Here is a 16,030-nt window from a genome sequence, read left to right as displayed (position 1 = left end):
AAGTCATGCAACTTGTCGAGTATCATCAATAATTTTAACCTTTCAGCCCATCCTGTACAATCTATTATCTCATGCAGCTGTCCAATATCATCATTAACTTTTACCCCTTCAGCCCATCCTATGCACTGTCCCACCATAAAATGTTTGCATCCAGTCTACTTTTGCCAACTCCTCCCTCATCCTATTGTAGATTCCTTTGTTTAAGCACAGGACCCTGGTAATGGATTTTACCTTCTCACTTTCCATCTGTATTCTAAATTCAACCATCCTGTGATCGCTCCTTCCAAGAGGATCCCTAACTATGAGATCATTAATTATTCCTGTCTCATTACACAGGACCAGATCTAGGATAGCTTGCTCCCTTGTTGGTTCCATTACACACTGTTCGAGAAAGCTGTCATGGAAACATTCAACGAACTCCTCCTCAAGGCTGCCTTGACTGACCTGGTTTGACCAATCAACATGTAGATTAAAATCCCCCACGATAATTGCCCATTCCAATGGGATGTTATTATTTGGTGGCCTATAGACTACGCCTATCAGTGACATTTTCTCCTTAGAATTTCTCATTTCCACCCAAATGGATTCAGAGCTATTTTTCGCAGAACCTGTATCATCTCTCACTACTGCCTTGATGTCATCCTTATTTATCAGAGCTTTGTCCCGTGTCTGTCCTTCCGAATAGTCTGATACCCTTGGATATTCAGTTCCCAGTCATGACCGTCTTGCAGCCATGTCTCCATAATGGTTACTAAATCATACTCATTTGCAATGATTTGTGCCATTAACTCATCTATGAGCATTCAGTTAAAGTGCCTTTACACTAGTTTTCATACCTTCATTTTGAATTCTAACAGCTCCATTGATAATATCTCCTGGGTCTTCTTTCCTTTTAACTTCTTTCATAGTCTTCGATACAGTTAAACCCTTCTGCACACATGTTAACCTGCTGCTTTCTTTTCTATCTATCATTATGATTCCTGTTGTTTTCCCCCAGTTCACTAGCTTAAAGTCCTAGTGACCACCCTATCTATCCTTTTCGCTAGAACACTGGTTCCAGATTAGTTCAGGTGGAGACGTCCCAATGGTACAGATCTCTCCTGTTCTAAAACTGATGCCAATACCCCATGAAGTGGAACCCCTTTCTCCCACACTACTCCTTTAGCCATGTATTTCCTTCCCTAATTGTATTATCCCTCTGCCAATTTGCATGTGGCTTGGGTAGTAATCTGGAGATTATAACCCTTGGGCACCTGTTCCTTAATTTTGTTCCTGGTGCTTAATAATCCCCAAACAGGTCCTCCTTCCTAGTCTTGCCTATGTTGTTTGTCCCAATGTGGACCACAACAGCTCCTCGCCCTCCTTCACCAATATCCTTTCAAGCCGGTCAGAGATATCCCTTACCCTAGCACCGGGCAGGCAACACATCATGGGGGACTCTCGATCCTGCTTACAAAGGATACTATCTATTCCCTTGATTATAGAATCCCCTACAACTACCACTTGTCATTTTGCTCCCTACTCTTGAACGGCCTCCCGTGCCACAGTGCAGTGGTCAGTTGGCTCATCCTCCCTGCAACCCGTTTCCTTGTCCTCACGCGGAGCAAGCATCTCGTACCTGTTGGACAAGGTCAAGAGCTGAGGCTCCTCCATTCCTGAATGCAGGATCCCTCTACCTGCCTTGCTTACAGTCACCCCCTGCTGTCCCTGGCCACTGACCAAATTTGAAGTACTTAATCTACCAGGTGTGACTGCCTCCTGAAACAAATCGTCCAGGTACTTCTCCCCCTCCCGGATGTGCCGCAGTGTTTGAAGCTCAGATTCCAGCTCATCAACTCTGAGCCAAAGTTCCTCGAACAACCAACACTTGCTGCAGATGTGGTCACTGCAGCTCGCAATGGCAACTACCAGCTCCTACATCATACAGCCATCGCTGCTTAATTAATTACTTTATTAATTTATATAAATTTATTAATGAGTTAATCAAGTTATTAATACATCTTGGCTGTGTTCTATTTCAAATTTAGTTCAGATTTCCTACCAGCTAATCAGGTCACAGCCTCCCTGTGATGTCACTCCAGTTTTTTCTTCACAGCTACAGTTGTGCCCAGAGCTCAGTTAGTTTTATACTCACTCTATGCTCCTGCTCCGCTCTCCAACTGCTCCCTGCAGACTATGCCACAATCCCCGAGCTCAGTTAGTTTTATACTCACCCTGTGCTGCTGCTCCACTGTCTGACTGCTCCCTGCAGTCTATGCCACGATCCCTGAGCTCAGTTAGTTTTATACTCACCCTGTGCTGCTGCTCTACTCTCAAACTGTTCTCTTTCAATTAAATTAATGTAATCAAAGTCCCCCATTGTAGCCACTCCACCATGTTGGCATCTCTGTAATTTCCCTGCAGATATGTTCCTCTATCTCCTTTCTATTACTTGGTGCTAAATGAACTGTACTGAGCAATGTAATTGTACCCAAATAAAAGGAAAATACTGCAGATACTGGAAATTTAAAACAAAAACAGAAGCAGGTGCAGAGATATTTTATTGCAACTTCAAAACTACTATTTTAACAGTTAGCCCTCAGTTAATGTAATAACTGCAAATCCAGGCAAGACATTTTGTTTTACATTTTAATGCATTAAGGTACTTTCTTCAACAGAAAAAGTACTATAATGCATAACAAACTTACACAATGGTGGGCAATGTCAGAGTCAACTTCCCTTCTCAAGACAGATTCCTTTGATGAATCACTGCATGTCAAATACGTTTACATTACAACATAGCAACTAATAATGACGTTTGAAGGTGATAATGCATTTTGCACTTGCCCGGTCAGAATATTCTGAACTCTCAGCAAACTGAACCTGATTGTCATGAAGTCTCCAAGGCGATATGCATTTTTTTTCTCTTTTAGCGCTTTCAAAACCCACACCAGCACAAGGAAATTGTGTGCAGGAGGAAATAAGTTTTTCCTATCACCCTCACTGTGGGGACCCTGAGCTTGGAAAAGGTGCATGGGGATTTTGCATCCCCTATTGTCCTGAATAATGTAACAGCAGCAATAAAACAAAACTAAGTTCAATGTTCCACGACATGATTTATGCTTCCACTGGGAGATGAAAATGCAGCCCAAAGTCTAAAGTTGGTGCTGTGTGAATTATATAATCTGGTTACATCATGTTTTACATGAAATTAAAAGTAACATTATGAAATCTGATCTTAAATTTAAATGGCAACAGTATTGATGTGCAGATTATGGAGTCCTCATGACATCTATTAGAACAGGACCAAGTGTAATAGTCTATTGCCAATTTGACCATGATCGTTATGAATGTGAATCACAAATGGAATGACGTACAAGTCACCCATGATCTGATTGAGGGACTGAATGGCCTTACTCCAGTTTCTTTGAGTCCTGCATTTGTATCTTTGTCTAGGTGTAGACAGCTGGATGTGCCTGAGTGAAATTGACCCAGATGAGGAGGTCCAAGGGGAGATCCACCTTCAGATCGAGATCTGCGGAGAGAGCTCAACACGAAAGCTGCGTTGCCATGTATTTGAAGCAAGGTAGGGAGTGTTCAATGAAGGCCTTCTTGAAATGCTGCACCAAATTGCTGTAAAGACACCCCACAAAGGAAGTTCACAGGGTTTTGGCCCAGTGACACTGAAAAAACATCCAGTGTATTTCCTGGTCAGGATGGCATGTGACTTGCAGTTGGTGGTGTTCCCATGCTTCTGCTACCCTTGTCGTTCTAGATGGTAGAAATCTTTGATTTGAAAGACTCTTGGCGAATTATTTTTCCACATCTTGCAGATGGTACACACTGCTGCCATTGTGCATTTGTGGTGAAGGCTAAGAATATTGATGGTGATGTGTGGTGTTCTAATCAAGCAGGCTGCTTTGTCTTGGATGGTGTCAAGCTTCTTGAGTGTTGTTGGAGCCACACTCAGCCAGGCATGTGGGGAGTATTCCATGACAATCCAGAACTTGTGTCTTGTACATGGTAGACAGGCATTGAGGAGTCAGGAGATGCGTTACTTGCTGCAGAATTCCTAGCCTCTGAACTGCTGTAGTAAACACAGTATTTATATGGAAGGTCCAGTTCACTTTCTCGTCAAGGTAATCCTCAGGAAGTTGAAAGTCACGTATTCATTGATGGTAACACCATTGAATCCAATGTTAGATTCTCTCTCTCATGCTGTATGTTCACCAACTAATGATAATTTATCACCCAAAAGTCCGTGCTGGAACTTGTCTTGTGTATGATTATTTTATGTGTCACTTATTGAATGCCTTTTGAAAATCAATGTTTGCCACATCCACTGGTTTGTCAAACTTGATTCTTCTTCAGTAAAGTCATGTCAACTTGTTCTAATCATACTTTGCTCCATTAAGTTGATTGTTAAGGCTTTGTCAGCAATAAGTTCCACCATATTCCCAAGGACTGATGTCAGGCTAACTGGCTTGTCATGCCTGTTTTCTCTCATCTTCCTTTAATTTAATAACAGTATCACATGGTAATTTCCAATCTTCTGGGACCATTTCAGAACTGAGGAAACTTTTGGAAAGTTATAGTCAATCCATCCACTATTTCTGCAACTATCTCTTTTAAACTTTAGGATGTATGCCTTCATTTGTCAGGTATTAATCCTTTGAATTTATCCAGTACTTTTTTTCTGCTGATATTAGTTACATTAATTTTCTCACTTTTCCTAGCCCTAGGTTACCCTGTCCATTTCTGATGAATAAGTTGTGTCTTCCTATATGAAGGCTGGCACAAAATGTGTTTTCAGCGTCTCTGCCATTTCCTCATTCCCCTGTATAACTTCTCCCCATCAGTTAGGCTATTCCATTAAAGTGTATTTTCTAGCCTTTAATAAGGGTGCTTATTTACTTTTAACCCTTTTCCATGCAGGTGTTTTAGGAATTTCAGTTATGTCATGGGCAGGTTAAGGGTGAATTTTCCGATTACGGGCTTCCCACATGGAGACCAGTCTGACTGGAAACAATGAGGTTGTAGACATGTTGGCCAAGCCGGTGGGTTTGATTGCAAATGTTTCGTCACCCTGGGCATCATTGGTGTTCATTACCAACAGATGGCGATAGACCCAACACAACAGTTAGGAAATCGAATGAACACCAACTAGCCGCCAAGAGACACGATGAATTCTAGGTTGCCTCACTACACACAGACAACGAGGGACACAAATTCAACTGGGACAACACATCCAAAATCGCACAAGCCAAACAGAGACACGCCAGGGAATTCCTGGAGGCCTGGTATTCCAACAACAAACACATTGAATTAGACCCTGTGTACAAACCACTGAGAAAGAGAACCGGAAGTAACACCAATCACCCCAGCAAACCGAGGCATATAAATAACAAACGGGACAGAACACCGATGCTTCACTGTAGGCGCACTGATGATGTTATCTAGCATGGTGACAAAACGTTTGCAACTAAACCCACCAGCTCGGCGAACGTGGCTACAACGTCATCCACAACCCAAGTTACAAATCTTCTCGAAAACTTTAGACTGGAAACAATGTTTGAAAAATGCACACCTAAATTATTTTTGAAACCTTTATCTTGCCCAGGGGAGATGGAGGTGTCATGGTAATATCTCTGGTCAAGTATTCCAGAGATCTAGTGCTATTGCTTTGATGAGATTGGCCTCAATCCCACCAATGTGGCTGGTCAAATTCCAAGTCAATTGGTAAAATCTGGAATTGATAGCCAATCTCAGTAATGATTGTGGTTAACTAATGTCCTTTACTGGAGGAATCTGCCATCCTTACCAAGTCTGATCAGCACGTGACTCCAAACTTACAGTAATATGGTTGAATCTGAAAAGGTCTGGGACTCCATTCAGTTTAAGGGCAGTTAGGAATGCACTATGAGGCTGGTCTTACCACTGATAGCTTCATTCCATGAAATAAGAGATCTTAAAGAATGTTTGATCCGGGATCACTTTTATGGAAATGTAAGTGTCGGTGCTGAACGTAAATTACAAACTTTGGTATTTTGCTATCTTTCTGTGGTTTCATCCAATTTGTATTTATATTTTAATTAGTATTCTAAGCTGCATTTAAAATTACATCAGTTGTTACTTGAATAGGACAAGATCAAAGGTTAGAAATTCTGATCTAAATACATTCTGATGAGTGTTTCCCAAAGGTTTCCCACTGTGACCCCATTTTGAGGCTGGAAACTTATCGCGACCCATCAGTCAGGGGGTGGGGTTGGGATCTGTGAGAGTGGCGATAGGAAAGGCCTGTGATGGCAAGGTGGGAGAGCCTGTTACAGTGGGAGCATGGCTGCCAAAACATGGTCAGAGCAGCCGTTACTGCTTTAGTTACCTGACAAAATCTGAGCTTGTGACCACTTCTGGGGTCTTGACCCTCAGTTTGGGAGCCCTGCCTTATGTAGACACTAATCTAGTTATGCCTAAATCATATACAGAAGCAGGATACACGCCAAGGCAGCACAAGTACATCTTTACAACAACATGTTCACTTTGCTAATTTGGATTTCTGCTCTGTCATGCCTTATCCAAGTCCCGTACCAAACAGACTCGATATATATCTCCCACTCATTCATCGGGGGAAGTATCCTGAAATTCTGTACCTGTTCCCATTGAGTGTATCACCAGGCACACTGCAGTGGTTCCCAAATGAAAGCCCACCATCACCTTTCCAGGGGATAATTAGTTAATGCCAGTGGGCAGGTTGTCCACATCCTGAGACAGTTACACAAGGAAAATTACTTTTGGCCTGAGTTCAAATGATGACTTATGAATGCCTGACAAAATGCGATTCAAATCCTACTCAGTTACAAGGTGTAAACTTGGGACTTGGAAGCTTTGGGGTCTGAATGCAAACTCCATGATGTGCTGATCTTTCCCTCATGGTTTCCCCTAAGCTCCAGCTGCCACAATTGATTCATAGCAGTAGCAGACAGTTGAAAGGACAAATCCATTCCTTTACATTTCTAGCTATTTCAGAAGAGCCTAATTCGGAGGAACAAATCTCAGAGTCAGCTATTTGTAATTCATCACTGCTGACTCAAGACACTTAGCTTGCCATGAAATTTGAGCTAGCGATCTGAATCCGTGAGCCCTGAGTGAGGGCTGCCCATCCTGACGGGCATCAGACTGACTGGGCATAAAATTCAGAGAATAATCAGCAGGTCAAGTGACTGCTGACTTAATTACAACGAAGTTCAGCATTGTTCACTTCATTCTCTATCACATTTGAAGGCATGAAATGAGGCAATGGAACAAAGATGATGTGACATTTTAGCAGCAGTGATGTGTGCATTATAAGCAGTAATGAAAGTACACTTTGAAAAATAAAACATGTATGAATGATTTACATTAGATACTTTACCCGTAAATCGGTCTTAAGTGGGTGGATTTTCACAAGGCAAGGTTGGGATTTGATATTCTTATTGTTGGATCCATGTATTGCCATTTCTCAGTTGAATGACCAGCTTAAAAGACAATTCATTGTGGTCTATCAAAGTTCATCTACTGCTAAATAAGAGGCTGCAGTTTTCTCTTCTGTGAGTCAAGAGCTAGTTCTCCATCTATCTGTGATTTTAACATTTCACATATTGAATTTACTAACTTACTTCCTATATCATAGGTTTGCAAAAGGATGCTTTGCAAAGGAAATTCTTTGGAGCTGGGTGTAGCCCTATCAGATTGCATCAACATCTTCCATAGTATTTTGTTGTCACAATAACACTTAATTTTACACTGCTGGTGACGACAAGGTTCTATGAGATGACTCACCTCTCAGCCACTTGATGTCAATCAGATCTTTCAAGATAGTAGGAACTGCAGATGCTGGACAATCTGAGATAACAAGGTGTAGAGCTGGATGAACACAGCAGGCCAAGCAGCATCAGAGGAGAAGGAAAGCTCACGTTTCGGGCCTAGACCCCTTCTTCTGAAGAAGGGACTGTCAAATCCGACGCCTACTTGAATGCTCACTGACTCCACCACATTTCCAGGCAGTGCATTCCATAAGCTAAGCTTTTTTTTTCACATCACCTTTGCTTCTTTTGCAATCACTTTAAATCTGTCCCTTGTTGTTCTTGTTCTTCTAATAAGCAGGAACAGTTTCTCCCTATCTATTCTATCCAGTCTGCTCCTGATTTCGCAAATCTCTATCAAATCTCCTCTTAGCTTTCTTCTCCCTGGGGTAGCAAAGTGGCTCAGTGGTTAGCACTGTTGCCTCATGATGCCAGGGACCCGGGTTTGATTCCACCCTTGGGCAACTGTCTGTGCAGGTTTCCTCTGTTTTCCACCCACATTCCAAAGATGTGCAGGTTAGGTGATTGGCCATACTAAATTGTGTCATTGTGTACAGGGATGTGCAGGCTCTGCAGATTAGCCATGGGAAATGCAGGGTTACAGAGATAAGGTAAAGGGGTGAACCTGGGTAGGCTGCTCTTTGGAGAGTCAGTGTGAACTCAGTGGGCTGAATGGCCTGCTTGTGCACTGTAGTGATTCTATGAAGGAAAACTGTCCAGCCTTCTCAAAAAAAGGACTTGTGTCTTGCATTATTATCCAAAGCTCAAACCACTTTAAACCTTACCCAAAGCACCAACCTCTGCTTCATCACTGTGGCCAGTAGGATTGGATACCATATCTAATGGGTATCCAGCCCAGTAACACAGATTAACATTTCCCTGTCAATTAGTTCAACTTCCATCATAGTAGTTTAAGGATTGAATTCAGTCCTTAAAATGTATGGAAATAAGAAAACTGGGATCGGTAAACGTGGCCAGAAAGATGCAAAAATTTTGTAAACTAAACAGTTCACTAATGTCCTTCAGGAAAGAAAATCTATTTCCCTTATCTGCTTTGCAATCCCACACCAATATGTTTGACCCTTTATGTCTCTTTGAAGTGGTGTAGCCAGTCATACATAAGCCAGATCATCATATGGACCAAGGTCGGTTGATTAAGAAGAGTCAGCATGGATTTGTAAAAGAAAAATGAAGGGAACGCTGTTATGTGGTGTACCTGGACTTTGAGAAGGCTTCTGATGCAGTGTCGTACAACAGACCTGTTAAGACACTTATAGATTATGTTATAAAAGGGACAGAGAGAACATGCCCTCTATTGAACTTAAAAATCTTCACCTTTCTTTGCAAACATAACCCTCAGTGGGATGTCTTAATCTCTCAGCCTGAGCAAAACAACATGACTTCCTGTTGATTGCCCACTGGTGCTCACCTCACTATGATTAAAGAGCAGTTGTATTTCTTAGCAAGAGAACTGGATGTTGATGGAAAAAATAACTTATTCTGACCTTCACCACCCAGTTAATCTAGTTCCTCATTCCATTATATTGTGGGCTGCAGCAGGGACTTGGTGCAGCCCCCAGTGGGCGGGGGTCAGATACCTCCACCAATCCGATACTCAGCTTCATGTGTTGCCACTCGTTTTCCCGCTGCTCCTCCAATCACAGGCTGGTCCTGTCTCTCCTTCGCTCGCCAGGGAGCCTATCAGCAGCAAGCGTGGGAAAGAAGCCTCCCGTGATTGGAGGAATAGCTCCTCGCAGATTCTGCCACGTTCTCTCAGTGGTTGCCCCCTTAGTAGAAGTTCCTGGGCATTTTGGAGTGGGGGTGCTTTCGGGGGTGAATTTGGCTGCACCCTCTCACCCCCACCAACCGATGTAATTTGAACCTCGATCTGAATCAGGAATGTACACCTGCACCCGTCTCTATGAGGAAAGCAGGTGGAATGTGCCAGAAGTGGAAAATATTAAATGACATTTTATAACCAGACTTGGTAGCAGTGAGTAAAGCAAATCAGTTGTTGAAGTGCATTAAAAGGTCAACATTGAGCAGAAATAGCAATGTAGCCCCGCAACTTTAAAGACTGTTGGTTTAATTGTACTCAGTATACTGTGTACAGTTTTGGTTGCCACAGAGTGGACAGAATATTGCAGACATTAAGTGGATACAGAGCAGAGCAACCATTTGGGATCGAGGGGATAAAGGCTTAGCTAATGGATTACAATTATGTAAATTGGGCACTCTCACACTGATAATGAGGAGGTTGAGAGCTGCTGTAATGGCTGTTTTTTGTTGGAAACTAAATAGTATACACTGAGATAAGTGACCTCAGTTTGTCCAGAACAGTGGAATTAAAGGACATCAGCTGTACTTGGAGAGGCTACATTTAAAACAAATCTGCAGAAATTATACTTCAGTGAACAAGTGTTAAAGCTCTGAAATAGGTTTGTCGGCAAGACAGTGGAAGCAAATAGTATTGATTTGTTCATGCAAATTAAATTGATTTTTTTTTGAAATTAATATTTTGGAATATAGTGTATGAGTAATTTAGTAAGTATAATGTGCTTGAGGAGAGAACAGGTGACGTTGGACCTGTGATTCTCCATTCTCCCCATTGGCTTCCTTCATCTCTGATCCCAGTCTGTTGGTGATTAATCCATTTACACCTCAACTAAATATTAAGAAGACCAAAGCCATTGTCTTCACAATGCATGGACTCTATCCCTCTCCCTGGCAACTGTCTGAGCCTTAGCGTCTAGAATCTGTGTCATATTTGACCCAAGATAAGGGTTGTAACCACCTATCTAAGCCACCATGAATTCAGCCATCTTATCCCTCTGTAACATTGCCTGACTCTGACCCTGCCTCACACCATTTGGTGCTGAAATCTGTGTTTGTAACCTCTAGACAAACCTGACTGTCCCAGTGTACTCCTGGCTAGTCTCCACCCTTCCATCCTTCAATAAACTTGTGGTCATCCAAAACACTGCTGCTCATTTCTTGACTAGTGCTAAGTCTCCTTACCCAACACCCCATGTTTGCTGAGCATCAATAGCTTCTGGTTAAATGATACCTTGATTTTAAAATTCTCATCCTTCTTTTCAAATTTCTGCAGGGTCTCATCTCTCCCCACTAATCTGATCTTCTCCAGTTCTACATTGCTTCTGGCATTTTTGCACTCCTTTAATCCTGACACCATGAACGTTCCTGATTTTAATACTTCCACTATTGACAGCTGTACCTTCACTACCAAGGCTCTAAAATCTAAAATTCCTTCCCTACACTTCTCCACCTCTCTACCTCTTTGATTTAAGAAGTTTCTTCAAAACCTATCTCTCTGGTCATTTTGGTGATTTTGGTCATCTGCTGTAATATCTCCTGCGGCTCAGTGTTGAACTTTGTTCCATAACACACTGCACAAGCATCTTGGAATGTTTTTCTATACTAAAAGTGCAATATAAATCCATGTTATTGCTATTTGATTCCAATATTCTTCGGAACATTTAGAATTGAGGTTCTCCTCCACAAGATTCAAAAATTAACATCTCGGTTGGACTGCATTTTATCAACATCTTGAGTTTCTCTGTCACTGCACAGTTGAAGGTTAGAAATGCTCAATTGTTCAAAAGTGCATAAAATCAGAAAAGCAATTGTTTAAGGAGAAAAAGAAAGCAGGAGGGAGACAGAAGTGAAGCTGGACTGAAATAGGTCGGGTTGAGGCAAGAACGGGGAGAGAAAGCAAGCTTTGACAACAATTGTCCAAAGTAATGAAACCTGTAGATCTGCTGCCTGTGATACTAATTTTGCTGTAATGAGTAAGAATTGTGCAAAGTTCCCCTTTTCCCCTCAATGTAACATGTATTTGCTTGTGGGGTAGTAAGAACTGCCCACGCTGGAGTCAGAGATAACACAGTGTGGAGCTGGAGGCGCATAGCAGGCCTTCAGAAAGAAGGTCCCTGACCTGAAACATCAACTTTCCTGCTCCTCTGATGCTGCCTGGCTTGCTGTGTTTGCTTGTGTCTTTTTTCTAAAATGGGAAATATCTGGTAGGAGTGTTGCAAATTGGGGATGTATCCTTCCTGTAGCCTCACTGTTTGGCTTTCACCAGGATAATATATACTTGTATATTGAGGGTGTGAGACTGACACTGTGTCCGGGGTCAGGATTGTAAATGTTGTAAAGCTGCTATCAAGAGAAATTGAGCAATAAGTGGCAAAGATTCAAGAAAAGGCTCTATTTGCGGCAGATTGCGAAACAGATGTTTCTCAGCAGTTGTCATGGTAGCTGCAGAGACTGTAATACGTGCGTTCATAATTCTGTTAGTAAAACTAAACGCTTTGCCTTTTGTCAATTTGATTGTTTTTCTTCTTCCTGACTTTTTAAACTACCAGCCTTTGCATTGTGCGGAATTTATGAATTACTAAGTTGCCTCTTTTTTTGGCTAATTTTTTCACACAAATGTAGTGAGTGAAGTGGGTGAATTTATCCCAGTTCCCATGATTTATTAGAATATTGTGTCCAGATGGAACGTTCAACCTTCTATTTTCTTGAGTGTGCCGATCCCTGCTGTTCAGTTGCTGCACTTCATCGGTTCATTTTCATATGAGTCACACAAGAAGCTCCTAAATTGATGATGGCTGTGACTATCACATCAGTCATTAATGTTGATTGTGCCCTAATGTGACTTCCACTTGATTGTGTTGTCGAGGTTAAAAGGTTGAGCCATGTGGAGATAAAGTAATTTAGTGACTGCTCATCAGAAATGTCAGCAGGTTACTAGAGGCAAAAATGGTTAGTCCTTATTGATGGCCTTTTTCACTGTGCTGCAACACAGAAGTGAGTTTTAGCCCAGTCTTGCATGAGACGATTATTAGTTATTCTCCAGCCTGGAAAGAACGATATAAAAGGGAATGGCTGTTAATCCGGAGAGATATTTTCTTTATTCATTCATAAATCGTGACTGTCACTGACTAGGCCAGCATTTACTGTGCAGAGGGCAGTTAAGAGTCAATCACATTGCCATGGATCTAGAGTCATATGTGGGCTAGACTGCATAAGAATGTGATTTCCTTTCCTAAAGGATTGTAGTGAAACCAGATGAGTTTTTATGACAATTAACAATCTACATGGTTGACATCGGGCTAGCTTTTAATTCCAGAATTTTTTTTATTGAATTCAAATGTCACCATCTGCCATGGTTGTGTTTGAACCCATCCTAAATAATTAACCAAGAGTTCTGGGGTACTAGTCCAGCAATGTTACCACTACACCACCACCTCTACTTGATTGCCTGAATTCAGACACTGTAACCAGCCATGTGACCAATTGGCCAAATAGACCCCTTGCAGAAGACATTCTGCTCCTCTCTGGTAGAGCTGGCCCGCGTATTCTGACTTGGGTTGAATAGTTTCCTTGTCCTTCATTGAAGGACAGCAGAGGTGGAGCTGCCTACAGCTGTACGCTTTCACTTTAAGTTTTATCTCAGGATCCCAGAGAAATTACTGTCATGGTATCAAAGATCTGCAAATTTGTTTGACTTTTAGTGAGATTTGGGGATGCATTAGATCTGGTGCTGGAGAGAGGTTACACCACCCACAAGTGAATTATCTGTTGACAAAATAATTCACTAAAGCCATTCAGTCCATCAAGTCTGCTCTTTCCCACACATAAAAGGAAAGTTACATAATAATTCTCCCTGATTTCACAAGATAATTTGAGAGGCAACAGCAGAATATTCACTGAGTCTATATATGAAACCCTGCAAGTATGAACAACCTCTTTCCCACCCCTCTCCCCACCAACCCTTTCCTAATCTGTCTAAACTCCAACAATGTAAAAGGATGAGCTGCCAGATACTTTTGTGGGAAAGCAAGGTTGTCAGATATTATACTGCTAAGAAGGTGCTTTTTGCTTTTCATTACAGTTTTAGATCATAAGACCATAAGAAATAGAAACAGGAGTAGGCCATTTGGCCCCTTGAGCCTGCTCTGCCATTCAGTAAGATCACAGCTGATCCAACATTCCTCATATCTACTCTCCTGCCCTTTTCCCAGAACTCCTTTGATTCCCCAAATGAACAAGAATCTGTGTATTTCAGCCTTAAATATATACAAGGACTCTGCTCTCACCACTCTCTGTGACAAGGAATTCCAAAGACTCTCAACCTTCTGAGAGAAGAAATTCCTCCTCAGTCTTAAATTGGTGCTCTTTCTTCTGAGACTATGCCCTTGGTCCTAGACTGTACCAGGAGGTGAAACATCTTCTCAACATTTACCCTGTCTAGCCCCTTAAGAATCCCACATATTTCAATGAGATCACCTCCCATTCTTCTAAACTCCAGTGAGTACAGTCCCAACCTGTTTACTTTGTAAGACAATCCCTCCATACAGGGGATCATCAACCTTCTCTGAACTGCCTCCAATGAAATAATATCTTTCCTTAAATAAGGGGACCAAAACTGCACACAGTATTCCAGATGTGGTCTCACCAGCACCTTGTACAGCTGCAGTAAGACTTCCCTACTCTTATACTCCAATGCCCTTGAAGTAAGCACCAACATTCCATTAGTCTTCCTGATTACCTGCTGCCCTTGTGTGCTAGCTTTCTGTGTTTCATAACCTGAAGTCCTTTGTGTTGGAGCTTTTTGCAGTTTTCCTCCATTTAAATAATATTCTGTACTTTTGTTCTCTCTTCCAAACTGCATTTTCCCACATTATACTCTATTTGCCAACTTTTTGCCCACTTACATAACCTATCACCATCTCGCTGTAAACTATTTACATCCCTCTCACAACCTGCGTTTTCACATATTTTAAGTATTTTCAATGGAGGAGTTGCAGATCAGAGGGTATGGAATTATTTGCCGTGGGTTGATCTACGTTTCTGTGTTATAAAACGTAATATTGCACTGGTATAAATGAACATGTCATGAATCCATTGTTGTATATTGTGATAAATGTGTATCTTATATTGTACCATTTTGGACATTTGGATTTAAAATAGAGATGGATGAATTTTGGTCAGAACTGTAAGGGTTCTTTTTTTAATAGGTCAGAAATTTTTTTCTCAAAAGAAGGCATATGACTTCAGTAAGTACATAGATGACCCCTAAAGTGCTCATGGATAAAAGGCTTATACTATTGAGTTTACGACAGGCACGTTAAACGTGTTAAGGCAATTTATTTAGTTTTGACTTCAGCATACAAGGTGTCATGTCTCAGTGTGGAGAAGTTAGACTGAAGGGTCTGTTTCCATGCTGTTTAAGTCTACAACTCTATAACCCTGAGTTCAATTCAGAAGAGAATAGCTTTTCTTCTAGCAGGAACACCAAGTTTTCTAGTTCAGTTCAGGAGAACCAATCAACTCAATATAAATGGTTTCTAATCCATGGAGCTTCCAAACCAGGGAAGTTTGGTTGGAAGTTTCTACATTGTTAGAACTAAAACAGCCAGAACTGTGAGTGGTTCATGCCTCGTGACTTAGAAAGAAGTTGTAAAATCGCCTTTACAATTCAAGAAAAAGAAAGTTAGCTAAGTAAAAATTTAAAAGCTGAGACAGGAGTGATGGGTCTTGAGGATCAAGTCTTCGTAGTGGATCTTGTTGGAAACCACAGGTTGAAGCTTTGTTTTGATGCTTCTGTTGAGATTTTTCTGACTGTCTTCTCCATATATGTATATCAGCTTTGTTTTCTTCCTATCCTTTTGTTATAAACCTATGTTCTGTTCTTAAAGAACATGTGCAGTCTTGTGTGAATATATTTCAGTGACTAACCAAGTAACTAACTGCAAAAACTGGCATATGACTTATCAATTTGGATTTCGTTCTGGGATAGGACTAGTCCAGTATTACTGGGATCAGCTGGGATCATACCATATTAGTATAATTTATACATGTAAATTGCATTATTGCTGTATTTGCCAGTTGGGTAAGCTTAAATTGAAAAAGGATATGATTTTTCTGCATCAACCCTTCCCTTTGTCCTCCTCTGCTAATGTTCAGCAATCAAGCTTGTGTTATACTTAATATTCATGGTTTATTATTTAATCCTCTCATCAATTTGGGAGAAGGCAGCTTCTGTTTTGGAACGTATTCCAACCTCCTTGTGGTATAGCCCTGAGCCAGGAATGATGTGCCAACCGGAACGCTGTGGTGAATGAGAAGAATTGGCAGCTGAACCTGTGGTTCATATGTTTGTCAATGTATTATCGAAATCATCT

General features: G+C 41.4%; 1 protein-coding gene across 2 annotated transcripts in view; it reads left to right on the top strand.

The window, feature by feature from the left end:
- Positions 1 to 16,030, top strand: part of rasa4 (RAS p21 protein activator 4) — a 217,015-nt gene that overhangs the window by 52,055 nt on the left and 148,930 nt on the right. For both annotated transcript variants that reach the window (XM_048612760.1, XM_048612761.1), the window contains one exon: positions 3,436 to 3,565. In XM_048612760.1, the coding sequence (XP_048468717.1) occupies positions 3,436 to 3,565 (130 nt within the window). The remainder of the gene's footprint in view (positions 1 to 3,435; positions 3,566 to 16,030) is intronic.

This window comes from Rhincodon typus, chromosome 26, assembly GCF_021869965.1.
Source record: "Rhincodon typus isolate 14 chromosome 26, sRhiTyp1.1, whole genome shotgun sequence".
NCBI classification, from domain to species: Eukaryota; Metazoa; Chordata; class Chondrichthyes; order Orectolobiformes; family Rhincodontidae; genus Rhincodon; species Rhincodon typus.
This window is presented reverse-complemented; position numbering and strand designations above follow the sequence as displayed.